At 37.2% G+C, this 19646-nt stretch overlaps 1 protein-coding gene across 2 annotated transcripts in view; it reads left to right on the top strand.

Annotated features, from left to right (window-relative positions):
• The window catches only part of CC2D2B (coiled-coil and C2 domain containing 2B), a 104572-nt gene that overhangs the window by 10649 nt on the left and 74277 nt on the right, over positions 1 to 19646 (top strand). Inside the window, exons 7-11 of one of the 2 annotated variants that reach the window (XM_004749613.3) lie at positions 1500 to 1698; positions 2006 to 2142; positions 2244 to 2372; positions 11817 to 12026; positions 14782 to 14879. In XM_004749613.3, the coding sequence (XP_004749670.1) occupies positions 1500 to 1698; positions 2006 to 2142; positions 2244 to 2372; positions 11817 to 12026; positions 14782 to 14879 (773 nt within the window). Of the gene's footprint in view, positions 1 to 1499; positions 1699 to 2005; positions 2373 to 11816; positions 12027 to 14781; positions 14880 to 19646 lie in introns of those variants that run through there. The other variant, XM_045068776.1, reaches the window with a different exon arrangement.

Raw genomic sequence — 19646 nt, 5'->3', positions numbered from 1 at the left:
GCTGCATGGTAAAGACCAGGAAGGAGATCTGGAAGAGCAGCTGGCCTTAGATTGAATAAGGAATAGTTGGTCAGATGGGGCTTATATTGGTTAAAATCATAGTTTGTCTAAGGCTAAAAATATAGGCCAATTGAACAGTGTAAGGTTTTTAAAAGAGACTTGTTTGGTCACAAATAAAAGGCTGGGATCCAAGATGAGCACTGCCCTACTCAGCCGTCAGGACAAACCTTAACTCTGAAGGCAGGTTGAAAGCCCTGGTCCACACCAGGGGTATTATGAGAGATGCCTAATAACGGGAGTTCAAGCCCCTTCTTGTCGGGACTGGAATCTTCAGAGATCCCCTGTGTTAGAGATCCCTCAAATCTTGCTTCTAGATGTCAGTGTCATACCTGGCTTGAATTCTGGAAGAGATCGATATTATGATGACTTGATATGAACCTAAGTGTTGATTAACTATGTTGATTTCATAAGTTTATCAGAGATGGTCAAATTATTTTTTAATTTAATTATTTATCTCCAAATGTATGTTTTGGAAAATTGAGGAATTTTACTTGCATGACTCTGTCTCCCTTCTGTTTTTCAATATATATAGATTTCAAATTGGTAAGTAAAGTCATCCAGAATAAATTCATGATTTTTTTGTGTGTGAAGAGACTCATATAAAATTTCTGATCCTTGGGATGCCTGGGTGGCTCAGTTGGTTAAGCAGCTGCCTTCGGCTCAGGTCGTGATCCCAGCGTCCTGGGATTGAGTCCCACATCGGGCTCCTTGCTCTGCAGGGAGACTGCTTCTCCCTCTGACTCTGCCTGCCACTCTGTCTGCCTGTGCTCGCTCTCTCTCTCTCTCTCTCTGACAAATAAATAAAATCTTTTAAAAAAAATTTCTGATCCTTATATAAAAGTATGCATTTTGATATTTAGTAATACATCTGTTTAGATACTTATATTCAGATTATTTATAATTTTTATAGTAGCTATCATATTTCAGAATCTCACTATAATCATTCTGCCATAGATTTCTATGTTGAATCTTTTTTTTTTTTTTCTTTTAAATACCATCCAGAAACAAGCATGAATGCTCCATATCATTTTGGGTAATACTGCTTTCTGAATGGTGAAAAAAACCCACAGTTTAAGACTGCATGGCCTGATATCTCTGGACTTTGCCTTACACTGTGAATTCTCAGTGGTTGAAATACCATATTCCAATATCTTAGGTCATTTTCTATGGACGAGGAGGGACTTTAATTGTGTTCTGTTTCAGTAGTCCTTCATTGTGAATTGCAAAGAAGGGTTATAGAAAAATCATACTGCATACCATTAAGCCTTAAATGAATTCTTCCTATGTTCAGTGAGATTTTGTTGTAACAGTTTGACCTTGAACTAGGTGGCATGACTCAGAAAGAATTCACTGCAAGATCCCAATACATCTCACTTATCTATATATAATCATGGGGACAGCATATTTGCTTACTTTTTTTCCTCTTTGGTATTCAACAGAGATCTGTAAATGATAGTTACCCCAAACATTTTTTACTTGGAGATAATTTACAAAATTTTGCCAAAGGCCAAGATGAAGATTTTATGGAGGAAATCATTTTCCCAGATTTACTTGAAGTAAAAGCTGCTGAATATGTAGATGATCAAGAACAAATAAAAAAACAACAGGCAAACATTTTTGTGCCAAGTAGTTCTCCAGGTAAAATTCTTTATAATATTTAAGTCATTAATGACTCATAGAGTAATGTTTCTTTGTATGTTGGATAGATAAAAAGAACTGATCTAAAATTACAGAAAGTTTTCTACATTTGTTCTTCACATCTTCTCTGACTTTAAGGAAACTGATTAAAAGAAATCATATATATATTTTTCTTTGTTTGTTTGTTTTAGACTTTCTGCTAAACTTTAGCAGTAGGGTATGTGGTAGTTGCCTTTTTTTTTCTTGTTTGGTCAATACCAGTTTAATAATTTGGACTTGAAAGTAATATCTAGGTTTTGTCATTAAGTGGTCAACCAGCGTAAATTGCCAAAAGGTATGATTCCACGCATTTTAGAGGATGAAGGATTCTATATTCAAAGAAAGCCACGAATATACAAAAAGACCTGCAACAAAATGGAAAACCGCCTGCTTACCCTGGAAAAGGCAAGTGCACCAGCTAACAAGTTACACCATTCACTGCTAGTAGGTGACTTTTGTTTTTAGTGAAATATTTTACTGCGTTATTTCTTAAATATTTTTGGTAGGGAAAGTGTTGGTTTGAAGAAAGTGGAGAAATTATGTCACTACCTTCACCCATTAGACAGTCATGGAATTTCAGGCTAAACACAAGCAAGGGATCTTTAAATCCAGCACTAAAGACCATATACAGAAAGGTAACCAACAATAGTTTATTTGTGATTATGATTAGAAGAATTTGTATAATATCAGTTATAACTTATGTGTTTCTAGTTTTAATTCACCCTCTAAAGATATTAGTAAATCTAGTAATGTAAGGGCAAAACTATGATGAAATGTAAAATAGCTATTAAAATTATGTTTTTGAAGAAAATTCAGTGATATGAGGAAGTACTTAAAATGCAAAGTGATAAAGCAGAATGCGAAGTCATATATGATCCTAATTTTATACAAACAGATAATGAATGAATTACTCAATGAATGAATAAATATATACATATATGTGTAAATAGAGTAAAAGAGTGGGAAAATATATCAAATAATTATCTCTGACTGGTAGAACATAGGATTATTTTAATTTTTATTCTTTATTTCTTTCTCTATTTTCTAAATTTCAAAAATGAATGTATATTATACTCATAAAGAAATAAATTTTACATGTATTCTAAGACATTATGAAAATTAGCAGCCCATTAAGCTGATGAGAAGAAATACAGAAATAGTTATATTTAAAAATTGGCTTGAAAATTTTAAATCAGAACTATTTACAAAAACTCAGTTGCCCATTTATTTGCCTTAACCATTCTATATATAAGAAATATGGCTGTGAGTAGATATAAAGTGAAAAACTACCTATAAGAAATAGAGGATGTTATTCTTTATTCCCTCTGTTGCTTTGCACCTGTGAGTTACTTCTCTCCCAGTAATTATATGTCTTCCTTCTGTAATTAATGCTTCTTCTTTACAATTCTTACAGTTAGTTCTTGCATATTCTGATAGCAGGGACTTATTAACAGCAAGGGCACTTAGGTTGATGTTTCTGAGCCTGAGGAAATGAGAGCTCTCCCTCAACTGAAGAGATTGTCAGTTTTGGGAGTCTCCTTGTCTTTCTATAACATATAAGGATCTTCGTTACATATGATAAATGCTCTTTTCTTCCCACGTTTATGTTTCTTTCCCAGGGAATTTAGGAAATCAAAAAATTTTTTTCTTAAATTGTGGTATGTTTTTCATATCTTTATACTGCTTATAAATTGTTCTTGGGACTTTCTAAAAATATACCAACACTTTGTGCTAAGAAAGCCTTTTTCATTTTACTATGTAAAATGCATTTAAGCTTTAATTAATGTTTCCTCTTTTATACAGACATATACAATTGTCTACCAGAACTTCTGATCATTCTGTGAACAGGGTTCTACCCAAGCGGAAGCAAAGAAACTCAATGTTGAAGACGTATAATTAGGTCCTTGGTCTTTTTATGTTCTTTTTCTTCATACAGTATTTTTTCATCATACTCTTTGCCTAATAATCCCAGCTTCCATGACTGCTGCTACCATGTGGTTGCTGGTGACTCCAAACATGTATCTTTCCTAGATCTCTGTCCTAATCCTTAATTGCATATATAGAATACTTTTAGAAAGCTCAATCTGGTGTCTTTTTTTTTTTAAGGATATATTTATTTTAGAGGGGAGAAGGGCAGCGGGAGAGAGAGAGAATCTTAAGCAGACTTCCCACTGTGTGCAGAGCCCATGTGGGACTCTGTTCTCACGACCCTGAGATCTTGACCTGAGCCAAAACTAAGAGTTGCATGCTAAACCAAGTGAGCCACCCAAGTTGCCCCTCAGTCTGGTGTCTTAAGATCAGAACACCTAAAAGAGAATTGCCATTGCCTCAGTCAGAGGCAGTTTTGCTGTGATGCTAATTAATTTTAAAATTAGGGTCCCTAACTTTGCAGAGGTCCCTTTCCAAGGCTCTGAGGGGGATTTTAGTGATGTATTCACTTAGTTATCTTTATGTACAGAAATATATCAAGTATATTAGCTTGATAAATTTACATAAAGCCAACAAACCTGTGTAACCAGTATTGAGCTTAAGGATAGAATACTTTTTTATAAAGATTTTATTTATTTATTTGACAGGCAGAGATTACAAGTAGGTAGAGAGGCAGGCAGAGAGAGAGAGGAGGAAGCAGGCTCCCTGCCAAGCAGAGTGCCTGATGCGGGGCTTGATTCCAGGACCCTGGGATTATGACCCGAGCCGAAGGCATAGGCTCTAACCCACTGAGCCACCCAGGCGCCCCTTAAGGATATAATATTACCAACATTCCAGAAGTCCCCCTCATGTCCTTTGCCATTAACTATTTACCCTCACGGTAACTACTATTATAATTTCTACCACTGTAGATTATTCTTACCTCTACTTTTGCCTATATTTTACATAAATATAATATATATAAATATAACAATAGAGTAGGCATTCTATGTTGCTGCATGCAACAATAATTTGCTTAATCTTCTTGCTATACAGAACTCCATTGTATGAAAAATATATTTTCTTTTTCTCTGGGGAGAATTGTACAATATTAGTGTTACTTATTTCTTAAGTGTTTGGAAGAATTCACTGATGAATCCATTTTGGCCTGAAAATTTATTTGTGGGAATGATTTTAATTATAGATACAGTTTCTTTAAAAATAAAAACTGTCTTGTGGAAAGAATCACATGTTCATGGATTAGAAGACTTAATATTGTTAAAATATCCATACTACCCAAAGCAGTCTGCAAACTGGAAGCAATCACTATGAAAATCCCAATGGTATTTTTCAAAGAAACAGAAAAACAATCTTAAAATTTCAGATGGAACCACAAAGGACCCTGAATAGACAAAATAATCTTGATAAAGTAGAAGAAAGCTGGAGAGAATGTTATCATCATAATGGCAGAAAAAGAGTTTTCTGTTGCTTTCCTCTCCAAAGTACAATGATTCTGACAATCACCCATGGCCAAGAGTGCCTTTTTGTGGAAGTCCACAAGTCCCATGAAGAATTCTAGCATACCCCTGAAGTAAAAAAATAAATACATAAAATAAAAATATGAGCAGGGATATTTTTGTTAGGTCTAGAGTTCTAGATTGGACATTATTTTGCTTTTAGCACTTTGAAGAGAGATTTCTACTCTCTTTTGAATCTCATTGTTTCTATTGAAAAGACATCTTTTTAAAAAGTATTTATTTATTCATTTATGGGAGAGGGGAGGAATAGAGGGAAAGGGAGGAGAGAACCTTTTTTTTTTTTTTTTAAAGATTTTTAAAATTTATTTGACAGAGATCACAAGAAGGCAGAGAGGCAGGCAAAGAGAGAAGGAGAGAGGGTGAAGCAAGCTCCCTGCTGAGCAGAAAGCCTGATGGGGGCTCAATCCCACAACCCTGAGATCATGACCTAAGCTGAAGGCAGAGGCTTAATCCACTGAGCCACCCAGGTGCCCTGAGAGCAGACAATCTTTTTTTTTTTTTTTTTTTTTAAGATTTATTTATTTGACAGAAATCACAAGTAGGCAGAGAGGAGCGGTGAGGGGGGGGGGGCACAGGGGGCGGGAAGCAGGATCCTGGCTGAGCCGAGAGCCTGACGTGGGGCTCGATCCCAGGACCCTGAGATCATGACCTGAGCCAAAGGCAGAGGCTTTAAACACTGAGCCACCCAGGCACCCCGAGAGGAGACAATCTTAAGCAGAATCTATTCCCTGAGTGGATCCTGACATGGAGCTAGAGCTCACAATCCTGAGATCATGACCTTGAGGTAAAATCAAGAGGCAGGCTCTTTGAGCCATTCAGGTACCCCTTGAAAAGCCAACCTAAAGTCTTATTTTGTTTTTCAGTTTTTCTCTTTGGTTTTCAATAATTTTCACTATAATATGTTGAGTTGTGAGTTTTTCACTATTTATTCTGCTTTGGGGTATTACAACTTCCTGAATGTATGATTCCATGTCATCCATCAGTTAAAAAAAAATTATCAGCCATTTTCTTAGCAAATAGGACTGATCCCTCAGTCTCCTCTTTTGTCCCTTATGTCTTACTTTGCTTTTATTTTTTATTCCTTGTCTTCTCTCTGATCTTTAGTCTGAGTATTTTTTATATGATCTGTCTTCTACTTCACTTACCTAATTTTTTGCTCTGCTTTATCTCCTGTTAAATTCATCCAATGAATTTTCTCTTTATTCATTTCTTTTTTATTTAGAAAGATTTCTCCCTCTATACCTTAAGAAAAAGTTCATTTTTGTGGTGTTTCTTTGCCCTTATGCTCCTTCTAGTTTAGGCTTAATTTCTAATAAAATTTTTAATTCTGGGGCGCCTGGGTGGCTCAGTGGGTTAAAGCCTCTGCCTTCAGCTCCAGTTGTGATCCCAGGGTCCTAGGATCAAGCCCCACATCAGGCTCTCTGCCTGCTTCCCTTCCTATCTCTCTGCCTGCCTCTCTGCCTACCTGTGATCTCTGTCTGTCAAATAAATAAATAAAATCTTCAATAAATAAATAAATAAAATTTTTGATTCTTTCTGTCACCGCATTTCTCGGTTTTTTAAAACTCTGATTTATGTTCTTAAATGTCATAAAAATTTTCTCAATGACTTTTAGCTCATTCGGAAGTACAATTTCTATTTTTATCTGTTTTGGGATTTCTTTCTGTTGTACTTTGTGGAGATATTATTTTACTGTCTATTCATTTTTATTTCTTTTTCTTTTTTTTTAAGATTTATCCATTTATGGGGCGCAGAGGTGACTCCATCGGTTAAGCATCTGCCTTTGGCTCAGGTCATGATCCCAGGGTCCTGGAATTGAGCCCGGCATAGGGCTTCCTGCTCAGCAGGAAGCCAGCTTCTCCCTCTCCCACTCCCCCTACTTGTGTTCCCTCTCTTGCTGGGTCTCTCTCTGTCAAATAAGTAAAACCTTTATTTAAAAAAAAAAAAAAGATTTTATCCATTTATTTTAGAGAGAAAGAGAGAGAGAAGGAACAGGGGGAGGAGCAGAGGGAGATGGAGAGAGAATGTCAAGCAGACTCCATGCTAAGCTGGGAGCCCATGCAGGGCTCCATCCCATGACCCCGAGATCATGACCTGAGCTGAAATCAAGAGTCAGGCACTTAACCAACTGAGCCACCCAGGTGCCCCTGATAACTTTTCTAATAATGTTACTGTTTTTGTCTAGTGTTAGAAATATATGGTGCTGGATTTCCAAAAATTTTTGGCTGGATTTCCCTTCCAAGATGTTTTTTTCTACCTTCTCTTTCCTTAATCTCTGAGGTTCCTGGCCTTCTCAATTTTTTTTTTTTAAGACTTATTTATTTATTTGTTTGTCAGAGAGAGAGAGCGAGCACAAGCAGACAGAATGGCAGGCATAGGCAGAGGGAGAAGCAGGCTCCCTGATGAGCAAGGAGCCCGAAATGGGACTCGATCCCAGGGTGCTGGGATCATGACCTGAGCTGAAGGCAGCTGCTTAACCAACTGAGCCACCCAGGCGTCCCGTGGCCTTCTCAATTTTTATACCACTCCTAGAAGTTTCTCTTTAGTGTGAAGACTTGTCCAAAAATTCTGAGTAAGTAGGTTCCTCTCAGCCCCTTTAGTCCTCTCCAAAAACCAGGCGCCACCCCCCACAACAGGTGGAATAGATAAAACCTCTTCCAGTTTTAACTGCTGTTTTTGAGTTGGCATGCTGCACTTGCCGATGATCAACTAACTTTTGGTTCTTTGGGGTTTTCCTGTTCTCAGGACCTTCAGATGCTTCATTGCTTCTTAGATTTCTTCCAGACAATCACTGACATTATGCAAGCTTTCTACTGTTGGTGGTTTGTCTTCACCCACTTGTATTTTGGGTTTCACGAGGGATTCTTGGAAATGTAATTCTGTTATGGATCTTGTCTGTCCATGGAGTTTTGGTTTTGCTATGTAGTTGCTCTGCCTGTTTTAATGGTAGAGATTTGGGACTATCTAAAGCTATAATGCCACCATATTCCCAGAATCACCTGTCTAATGAATTCTTTTTTTTTTTTTTAAGATTTTATTTATTTGTCAGAGAGAGTGAGCACTGGCAGACAGAGTGGCAGGCAGAGGCAGAGGGAGAAGCAGGCTCCCTGCTGAGCAAGGAGCCCCATGTGGAACTTGATCCCAGGAGGCTGGGATCATGACCTGAGCCGAAGGCAGCCGCTTAACCAACTGAGCCACCCAGGTGTCCCTGTCTAATGAATTCTTAATTTCAGATATTTTCAGTTTAAAATGTTAATCTGACATTTGATTCTTATGTATATATTCCAATTTCCTCTTAGAATATGCCATGTTTTCATGTATTTTCTCTTTTACTCTGTTTTTAAAAACACATTAATATATAGCTACTTTAAAGTCCATATCTGGTGGGGTGCCTGGGTGGCTCAGTGGGTTAAAGCCTCTGCCTTCGGCTCAGGTCATGATCCCAGGGTCCTGGGATCGAGCCCCGAGTGGGGCTCTCTGCTCTGTGGGGAGCCTGCTAACTCCTCTCTCTCTGCCTGCCTCTCTGCCTACTTGTGATCTCTGTCTGTCAAATAAATAAATAAAATCTTTAAAAAAAAAAAAGTCCATATCTGGTAACTATAATATCTGGATTCCTGCGAATCTGTTTTTATTTTTGTTTTTTCTCTTCATTTTGCTCATTTAGACTGGTCTTTATTATGGTCGATGACTACTGTATTACAAATATTACATATGAAAAGTTATAAAATCTCTAGATGATATCTTCTTTCAGAAATGTGCTATCCTTTGCTTTGTTAGGCGTATTGAGTGGGGATAATCATTTTAATCCAATTACAAACTTCCCTGATTTCAGCTAGGTTACAGTTATGTCAAGGTTCAATCTATATCTCTGTCTTTTGTTTACCTAATCTGTTTCCCCCCATGGGGCTCCATCCCAGGACGCTGAGATCATGACCTGAGCCGAAGACAGAGGCCTTAACTCACTGACCCACCTAGGCGCCCCGGGTTTTCTTTTCTTTTCTTCTCTTTTTTCTTTTTTTTTCCTTCTTTCTTTCTTTCTTTCTTTCTTTCTTTCTTTCTTTCTTTCTTTCTTTCTTTCTTTCTCCCTTCCTTCCTTCCTTCCTTCCTTCCTTCCTTCCTTTCTTTCTTGAGTCAATTCCTAACATATATCCAAATGCTTAGCATATAGTAGACATTCAATGAGTGCTTTTATTATTTGTAAAGCAATCTCAGTAGATGTAAACTTTTATGGCTCTAGTATACATTAGAAGAGAAAGACATCAGTTGACTGGCATAATCTTAGAAAGATTATTTTTTGCATGCTGCCTGCCACACCATGAGAGACTAGCAATGTCTCTACCCCATCCTCATTTATAATATAACATATTTACTTACATTTTGTAAATGATCCCCCCCAGCACACATACACACCCAACATTGTTCTATCTTTCTGTTTTCTCCAGTTTGGCCACTAAAAACATCCATCTCCATTAAAAATAAAAATAAAAGAATGAAAGAGGGTGGAGAGATAATCCCTAGTATTGATCTTATCTTATTCTTTGTTATTAAGTGGCATAACTTTTACACCTTATGGTAACAATATGCTTCATCTAAATTTTGCTGAAGATAAAGCACAGATATTTTAACATAATTATCTGAGACCATTATTCTTAGGGAGAGAGATCCTTGAAACAATGGAGTTTGTTGAATTAATGAATGAATGATTGCATGCATGAACAATTGGATGATAATAAATAAATGCAAAATATACAATTTTTTGAGAAATACTAACCGCCATCTCGATTAACCTTTGTAACCACCAGAATCCCAAATTGGAAACCACTGGGCTGAAGAAGTACCTTTTTCCTTAAGTGCATTTATTTATTCTAGCTTCATCCAAGCATGATTTCAGTATTTCACGGACCTTTTAGACTTGGAAATAAATGGAAATGTCACTTCACCAGGCATCTAAACTGAGTATTAAAATTCATTTGGAAGCATCCATAACAGACGATGTTCTGGAATTTGTGCCAGACAAATGTTTCTGCCTGCTTTTCCATTTTATCTTACCCACATTGGTTACTCTGCCTGGCTAGCCTTAGAGGCAAGGCTCATGTGGGGTTTCTCACCAGAATAAAAGAAATATAAGGGTGACTGAAGCACAGATAAGGGCTGCCCGAGTACCAGAGTTCTCTCTGTGCTCTTGCTCTGCCACATTCCTCTGCCCCAGGTCTCATTGCCTGTGTGAGTTTTGCCTGACTGTTTGACTATGCCCTTTTCTCCCTCTTCAGACATTCTCATGTCTTTACATAGATTTTACAGTCGTCATCAGCTTGGATATTTTTGTGCATTTATCTGGCCTTTGACTTATTATTCCTAGATCTTTGTGCTTTTGGTCTAACTTAGTTCTAGAAATTCACTTAATCCCCTCACTTAATTGACCAGTGCAGAATCTGCTCAATAAGACAGTCCTCTCTAGCTTAGGAACTTTAATTCTCAAAAGTTTATTTATAATTTGGCTACTTAATACCTACACTGTTGGTGGTTTTGCCTGGTAAATGACCATTTTACTACTAACTGACTAAATCTTTTAAGTGGAATCAAGAGCAGGTTTTCTCCTCTGAGTTGGTCCTTCCATAGAGAATAGAGACTTATAAGGTAAGGATGAAACAAAAGCAAACTTTATGGCTCTTTTCTTGCCTTCCCTCAAACCACTGAGGAAACAGGGGAAGATTCCTAGCTCGGGAGAGAGTAGGGAGGGAGAAATACAGGCATTTCTGCAGTCCTTGAGGATCTGCCACACCAGGCCACAGGTGGGATAGCAGTTTTTCAGTGTAACAACAGTTGTAATAGCAATGGCACAAGCATGTTCTATTACACCAGACTGGTCCAGAGAAAAGGCTCGTGCTCTCTTTTTCAGGGGGGATGCAGTCCTGGATCTTATTGGAAGTGGCTAGACTTAAAAACTAGACTATGCATGCCAAGTAACCCATTAACCCTCTCAAATTACATCACTAAAACCAAGTCACATACGTATTCAAGCAAATGTGCTTAAATTTAGAATAGGATACTAAAACATATTTGAATCATTTTGTATATATTAAGGCCTAAAGACTTCAGCTAATTTAAGGGCCATCTGGTATACAAATGGAGACAGTCTCATGTATAAAGAAAAATGGTTTCCTTAGCACTTGCTTGCAGGTTCCAAGCCCCTCCAGGGAATTTTCCAGGGGGTTAACAATATATTCACATTGGAACAATGTTTTAGTAAGGGTTTACTACTTAACTCTCACCCATAGATAACTATTAGATCATAACTCCCAAAGGATCTAAACACCATTTGTCATAGTGTTGCTTTAGGAAATTATTGGCAGGGCTTATAACCTGAAAGTCTAAACTCTACCAGCACACGACAGTAAGGTATATGACATAAATTATAGCAAGGTGATTAAAGTGGATGTAATGTAAATATATTTAATGAAATCAGGGGTTGTAATTTCAAGGAAGAAGGACCAAATTATTGTTTATTGATTTTCTACATCCCTTAATTTTCTTATAATTAACTGTGTTACTTTTATAAAGAAAAGTCACTTGTAATTTCAAAAGAAATACAAAGAATCAAATTAACATTGTGTAGGTATTTTTCTTTAAAAGGCAGTGAAACCTGATCTGGAAAGCTCTATTAGGAACAAAATGGAAGGTCAAAGGGAAATGTACCAATTAGATCTCAATATTGTGGGTTTACAATTCAGCCATCATCCTCTCTTCAATCAAGAACAAGTATTATGTGCTAGGCTGCTTCAACTTTATGAGTGTTTTCAGGACAGGCAGCAACAGAATTTACCTCAGCTGCTTTATGAGAAGGTGAGAATGGCTTCCATTATATTTATAGAGCTGAAGATTTAATATTGAAAGAGAAAACAAATAGTACAGAGCAAGCTATCCTAGAACGTATTCCCTTATCATTTTAAATATTTAACCAATTGGAACAATAGTTTCTTTCAGTTTCTCTGAAAAGAAACTCTGGGAGTTGACTGACCAGGGAGGTAGCCTCAAACATATCCTGCAGGATATTTAGCACTTAGAGATGGTTTGCTAATCATTGGTATTCTTGGTCCTATGACTCAAGAAGAGTATTTGAAAAGATTACTATTTAAAAGAACCATATGGTTGTTTTAAGTCTAGTAAAGTATTTTTGATGATAATATTAGATCTTGAATCTCATATAAAATGTGAAAAGTCTTAGTCTAAGAATGAATAACCCAATCATCCAATGACAGCATAAAGGCTACATGAAAGTGTGGGGGAGAAAATCAAATGAGTACCCACTGATTATTTTTTATGAACTTTTACCTCTCATTTACTTGCTTTTTAATTTCATTTTTTATGTATCTTGGCAAACATTAAAATTTTTAGTGAGGCCAAATCTTTCCATCTTTTCCCTTGTGTATTTTAGGTTTTCTTGTTTGCTTCCTAAGACCTTCTCTACCCCAAGTGTATCAGTCAGCATTTCAGTTGCTTTCAACAGGAAAGCAAATGTTTCAATGGCTTTAAACAGTAAGGAAAAGTTATTACCTCCTGTATCACAAGTCCAAAGTTAGGGCAACTCTAGGGTTGGCTGATTTGGTGCTTCAACAATACCACCAACAACCCTAGCTTTTTCCCTCCCTTTCTAATGTTCATCTTCAGCAAATTGACCTCGTTGGCTCCTGTCAGGTAAACTACCTGGGCTGCTCCAGTTCAAGGCAGCTGACCAGACACACAGTATGCATAGTACCTCACCTGAGAGCCCTCTTCAGCCTTCCCCCTCGCGTCTGGGCAGATTTCCCCTCCGGTCTCATTGGCTAGAGTTATCTCACATGATCATGTCTTAACCAGCACTAGCAAAAAGAATGAAATTGCTACAAATGGCTAATCAGGGTTTACCTCTGAAACACATGAAGATAATTAAGCAATTGAACAAAATTAGGGTCCTGCCATCGAAGAAAAATGACCTTTCAAGTGCAACCAATAGTGTCTGAGAGACCAAAATTATAGTTATTTTTATATATTCTAATGTGTGTGTGTGCATGTGTAATTTCTAGACTTGTATTCTGTCTAGTCGTTGTATTGGCGGCTTGTGAGATTCAGTTCAGTTTTTTTCCCCCCAAAGGTTAGCCAAACACCATAATTCCCTACTAATTTAAAATTCTGCCTTTATTGTAAACTAGTTTAATATATTTTATAGATTTAAGAACTATTTATTCCATTGATATAATAGTCTAGCCCTGCCCTACTTTTTTTTTTTTTTAGATTTAAAAGAATTATTTACTTGAGAGAGAGAGAGCGAGCGCACAAGCAGGGGGAGAAGCAGAGGGAAAAGCAGGCTCCCTACTGAGCAGAGAGTCTGACACAGGGCAGGACCCTGGTATCATGACCTGAGCCAAAGGCGGACGTTTAACGAACTGAGCCACCCAGACACCCCTCGTCTTGCCCTATTTTAATTACTTTATTATTAAATAATAGTGTAGTAAAACAAGTGACTCCTCATTTTTTCCTAGAATGTTTTTGTGTGTTCTCGAAGATTTGATTGTCCATATGAACTTAAGAATTAGCCTGTCAACTTCTGTTTTTAAAATTCTATCATATTGGGCGCCTGGGTGGCTCAGTGGGTTGGGCCACTGCCTTCGGCTCAGGTCATGATCTCAGGGTCCTGGGATCGAGTCCCGCGTCGGGCTCTCTGCTCAGCAGGGAGCCTGCTTCCCTCTCTCTCTCTCTGCCTGCCTCTCCATCTACTTGTGATTTCTCTCTGTCAAATAAATAAATAAAATCTTTAAAATAAATAAATAAATAAATAAATAAATAAAATTCTATCATATTTACTATGATTATATTATATTATATTAATTTTGAAAGAAATTTTTATCTTTATAAAAGTTACATTCCCTTATCCAGAACTATAGTATGTCTTCATGTTTGTTGAGGTCTTCTCTGATTTCTTCCAGTAAAGGTTCATATTAATTGACTCTAGTCTTGGAGTTCCTACAAACTGTCCCTAACTGTGACAGATTTCTCCTACAAATGTTTTAGGGTAGAGTTTCCTCCAGTTTTATTTCTCTATGAATATTCTCTGTGGATATTTCTATATTTTTGCTTTCCTCAGTATCTTCTTCTCTTGATCTTATTTTTTCTTGTTTTCCTATGCTATTCATTTATTTTTATAGGGAGATAAAGATATAAACATTTATAAATATACATGTATAGATATGGATGTGATGTTAGCAGTGGATATGGTTAAGACAGATAAACATATCTTTTCTCTAACCATGGGATTTTAGGTGGAAAATAAGGTAGATTCCTGTGCTCAATCTACCATCTTGATTAATTGGTATTTTTTTTACATTAATTGATGAACTGATTACCTGGAAGGCTCTAGGTATAATATTTATTCCTTAGATATTGATGCTCTTCTCAGTTCTACCCCAAGGTGCTTATATGAAATATATTTTGGAAGATAAGTCAGAAATACACAAAAAGTTATGCAGTTGTGCTTCTGTTGCACACACCTAGACCTTTGGAGAGATTGGAGTGCTGGTAACAGTGGATAAGATACATAAAAAAGCTCTTTTCTTTGTTGTAGCTGAAAGCACTGACAGATGCTACCAAATTAGCAAATGAAAACTTGGAAAGAAGCCAGCTGACCAAAAAATCTTTACAAGATTATTATTGGCAGATAAGGTAGGTTTGAGACCATAAATATATCTACTAACCGTTTAAAAATAACTTCTTTAAGCTGAGTATTGCAGTTGCTATGGAAGATGTAAAATAAGGAAAAGACAAGGTCCCTAGTCTTTAGGCAATTACAGAGGTGGCTCCAGCCTTTCCTTAAGACCCAGTTTTGTGTAAAAATATTTCATAAAGTGTCACGTGAAAGTAGTTGTAATTTTAATATCCATTGATTTAAAAAAAGCACATGTTAATTATAAACCACCCTAAGTTCACTAACATTTTTAGGATCATAGTAGTCTCAAGCATTTGTATATATTTGAGAATTAGTCTATATATACACATGTACAATATGTATTACTAATTCAGTTTAAAGATAATACTCAAAGAGCACATAGATTTAAGAACCCCTGAAAAAAAACATGGTCTTAAAGTTGGGAACCATTAGCTTATAGAATAGTTGGGAAGAGAAGAAAGTATAAAATAACTGGAAAAATAATTCTAAGACAAAACATAATTATTTGTCAAGATCTCCAAAAGCAGGAAAACTCACAGGGAGGTACTTACTGAATAGAAAGTTCACCTATGCATAAAGATACAGTAATTGTCTATGTAAGAGAGTGGTTTGGTAGTTAAAGAATTTCCCTGCCCGTTGAGCTGATGTGTCTAGAGACAACAGTCTCTAATAATTGGTTTCCTAGAATAATCTAGTTAAATGCAAACAATGTTACTTGAGAAGGTTGACATATACCTTGCACAAGGCCTGGCACATAATGAGCCCTCTATATATTACTTGAATGAATGAATGAATGAGTGAATGAATAGAAGCCATCAGTATTTACAAAACGATAAATTGGTGTTTTTTAAATAAGATTAACTAAAATTAAAGGCAAAGAATAGACATTGGCATAATGTACACAGAACAAGTAAGCTTTATTTTTTTTATTTAAATTCAATTATCCAACATAGAGTACATCATTAGTTTTAGATGTAGAGTTCAGTAATTCATCAGCTGTGTATAATAACCAGTTCTCGTCACATCATGTGCCCTCCTTAATGCCCCTCACGCAATTACACCTTCCCCCCTGGACCTCCCCTCCAGCAACCCTCAGTTTGCTTCCTATAGTTAAGAGTATCTTATGGCTTTTCTGCCTCCCTGATGACATCCCATTCAGTTTTCACTCCCTTCCCCTCTTGTCCTCTGTGCTGTTTCTTATATTCCACATATGAATGAAACCATATGAAAATTGTCTTTCTCGGGGGGCCTGGATGGCTAGGTGGGTTAAGCCTCTGCCTTAGGCTCAGGTCATGATCTCAGGGTCCTGGGATCAAGCCCCTCATCAGGCACTCTGCTCAGCAGGTAGCCTGCTTCCCACTCTCTCTCTCTCTCTGCCTGCCTCTCTTCCTACTTGTGATCTCTCTCTGTCAAATAAATAAATAAAATCTTAAAAAAAAAAAGGGGGGGTGTCCTGGGCAACCTTTTAAAAAAATTGTCTTTCTCTGGCTGACTTATTTTGCTCAGCATAATACCCTCCAATTTCATCCACTTCGATATAAATGGTTAATTTTCATCCTTTCTGATGGCTGAGTAATATTCCATTGTATATATACCACATGTTCTTTATCCATTCATCTGTCTATGGACATCTGGGCTCCTCCCACAGTTTGGCTGTTGTGGACATTGCTGCTATAAACATTGGGGCACAGGTGCCCCTTCGGATCATTATATTCGTTGTATCTTTGGGGTAAATACCTGGTACTGCAATTGCTGGGTTGTAAGGTAGTTCTATTTTGATGTTCTTGAGGAACTCCATACAGTTTTCCAGAGTGGCTGCACCAGTTTTCATTCCTACCAACAATGAAAGAGGGTTCCCCTTCTTCCGCATCCTCTCCAACATCTGTTGTTTCCTGACTTGTTAATGTTAGCCATTCTGACTGGCGTGAGGTAGTTTCTCACTGTGGTTTTGACTTGTATTTCCCTGATGATGAGTGATGTGAAACATTTTTTAATGTGTCTGTTGGCCATTTGTATGTCTTCTTTGGAAAAATGTCTGTTCATGTCTTCCACCCATTTCTTGACTGGATTATTTGTTTTTTGGGTGTTGAGTTTGATAAGTTCTTAATAGATCTTAGATACTAGCCCTTTATCTGAAATGTTATTTGCAAATATCTTCTCCCATTCTATAGGTTACCTTTTAGTTTTGCTGTGCAGAAGCTTTTGATCTTGATGAAGTTCCAGTAGTTCATTTTTGCTTTTGTTTCCCTTAGAACAGGTAAGCTTTAATGCAAGAAAGAGAAAAGTAGGCTTTAGATGGGGTCTGATGGTGGTAAATAAGGGTCTACCTCTATGTGTGTGTGCTTGTGTGTATGTGTGTAGGAGGGTTATTGAAGAGGTCATTGTTTTATCAAAGCAAAAGAAAGCAATGTAATAGATTTCCATTCAGGAAAATTTTTGGAGTGGTGTTGAAATGCTGCAAAGAGTAGTCTGTGGACATTTGAAAACACAGTGTTTCTATTAGAAAATATATATTTTTAACATTTAATGACTGTCTGTCTACTAAGTACCTGTCTGGAACCCACAATCAGCTGGTACCCAGGATAGAAAGCTGTAAGTCATTCATGACTCCTTTCTTGACTGTCTTTTCATCCCTCACATCCAACCTGTAACCATTCCCATTGATTCTGCTTTATTTCAGGTGCTTATGTCATAGCCTGACTATACAGTCTCCTAAAATACCTCTTTCATTTGTTTTTAAAGATTTTATTTATTTATTTGACAGACAGAGAGCACAAGTAGGCAGAGAGGCAGGCAGAGAGAGAGGGGGGAAGCAGGCCCCCTGCTGAGCAGAGAGCCTGATGTGGGGCTCGATCCCAGGATCCTGAGATCATGACCTGAGCCGAAGGCAGAGACTTAAGCCACTGAGCCACCCAGGCACCCCTAAAATACCTCTTTTAAAGCCATGCTCCATATTGAAACCAAAGTGATGTTCTATGTATATTAAAACCACATCACATGTATAATATGTATTACTAATCCTATTAGTAATAGATGACTATTAGTAATAATGGCTTTCTATTACATCTACAATAAAATTTAATAACTTTAGCATTATCTGTAAGGCCCTGTGCAATCTGATTCCAACTTACCTCTCCAGCCTCATAGTAGGGGCTCTCTGCTTTGGAACTTCATAGTTCCGTGCCCTAAATGGACTCTCTTATATCTATATATCTTGTTTTGTTTTGTTTTTTAAGGTTTTATTTGTTCATTTGACAGACAGAGATCACAAGTAGGCAGAGAGGCAGGTAGAGAGAGAGAGGAAAGCAGGCTCCTCACTAAGCAGAGAGCCAGATGTGGGGCTCAATCCTAGGACCCTGAGATCATGACCTGAGCTAAAGGCAAAGGCTTAACCCACTGAACCACCCAGGTGCCCCCTATATGTCTTGTTTTAATGTCTCTTGTTTCTAGAAGGTTCTCTCATGTTTTCTGTCTAATACTAAGTCAACATATACATTGTATTCAATTGCATGTTACTTTCTCAGGGGGCTCTTACTTGCCCATTAGATTAGATTAAATTCTTCCTCTCTCTCTTTTTTTTTTGATAGTCACATAGCATTTAAATATTTCCTCTTTCATAATATTCATCACATTTATAATTATTTAATTTGTTCTGTATTTTTCTCCCCTGGGATATTAGTTACCATTACCCCAAATATTTCCGATCATATAAGATATTTATTATGTGTTCACTGATTTGAATTGAGTGTCACATACTCTGAGGTTTTTCCCTATTATCACCTTTTATTCTCTTACTTAAACCTATACTCTAGGGCGCCTGGGTGGCTCAGTGGGTTAAGCCTCTGCCTTCGGCTCAGGTCATGATCTCAGGGTCCTGGGATTGAGTCCCGCATCAGGCTCTCTGCTCAGCAGGAGCCTGCTTCCTCCTCTCTCTCTCTCTCTCTGCCTGCCTCTCTGCCTACTTGTGATCTCTCTCTGTCAAATAAATAAATAAAGTCTTTAAAAAAAAAAAACCCATACTCTAGCTGTGTGGACTTCTATTATAATACCTAAACATTTTGTTGCATTAGTTAATTTACATGTCTGTAAGCAGCTTGAACCTAGAGAGAATGTTTATTTATCTCTGTATCCCCCTTACCCAGCACAATGCCTGGAATGCAGTAGGCATCCAGTGAATATTTGCTGAAGGAATAAATGGCAGTAGGCTTCTATTTCTAGTAGACTGGATTTCATGAACAGCCCCTTTAATGAAAACAACCAAAAATGTCTGATAAAATACAAATATTATCTTTATAAACATATTGCCAAGATGCCGGAAAAGTAAGGAATCTGCAAAAGCCAAAAACAAAGTGAAAGGAGAAATCATAAAAATTAGTGAGGTATAGAGCCAGCTTTTACCTAAGGATAGTTACCTTGAGCTGTCATTCAGACAGCTTCACAGAATGCCAAAAGATAAAGCCAAGTTCAACTTAATTGGAAAGTCTAACAGGAGATCACTCTCTAATGGGTGTTAAACCTCATGAAGGGGTAATATAAAGGAGATAACAAAGAAACTTGTCTTTGACTTTGTCACTAGACAGGAGGAGGAAATGTTCCTTTGAAAATTCATAACCACAAGCCAGCATTCATGCAGATTTATAATCTGAATTTATAGTACTTACGTGGTCTAAGATATCAGCTTTAATTTTTTTCTAAGAATTTATTTATGTATTTGTCAGAGCCTGATGTGGGGCTCAATCCCAGAGAGAATGAACACAAGCAGG

Source organism: Mustela putorius, unplaced genomic scaffold, assembly GCF_011764305.1.
Source record: "Mustela putorius furo isolate JIRA1106 unplaced genomic scaffold, ASM1176430v1.1 tig00003909_pilon_pilon_pilon, whole genome shotgun sequence".
Taxonomy (NCBI): domain Eukaryota; kingdom Metazoa; phylum Chordata; class Mammalia; order Carnivora; family Mustelidae; genus Mustela; species Mustela putorius.
The sequence above is the reverse complement of the archived record's forward strand: the minus strand, read 5'-3'. Positions and strand labels throughout refer to the sequence as shown.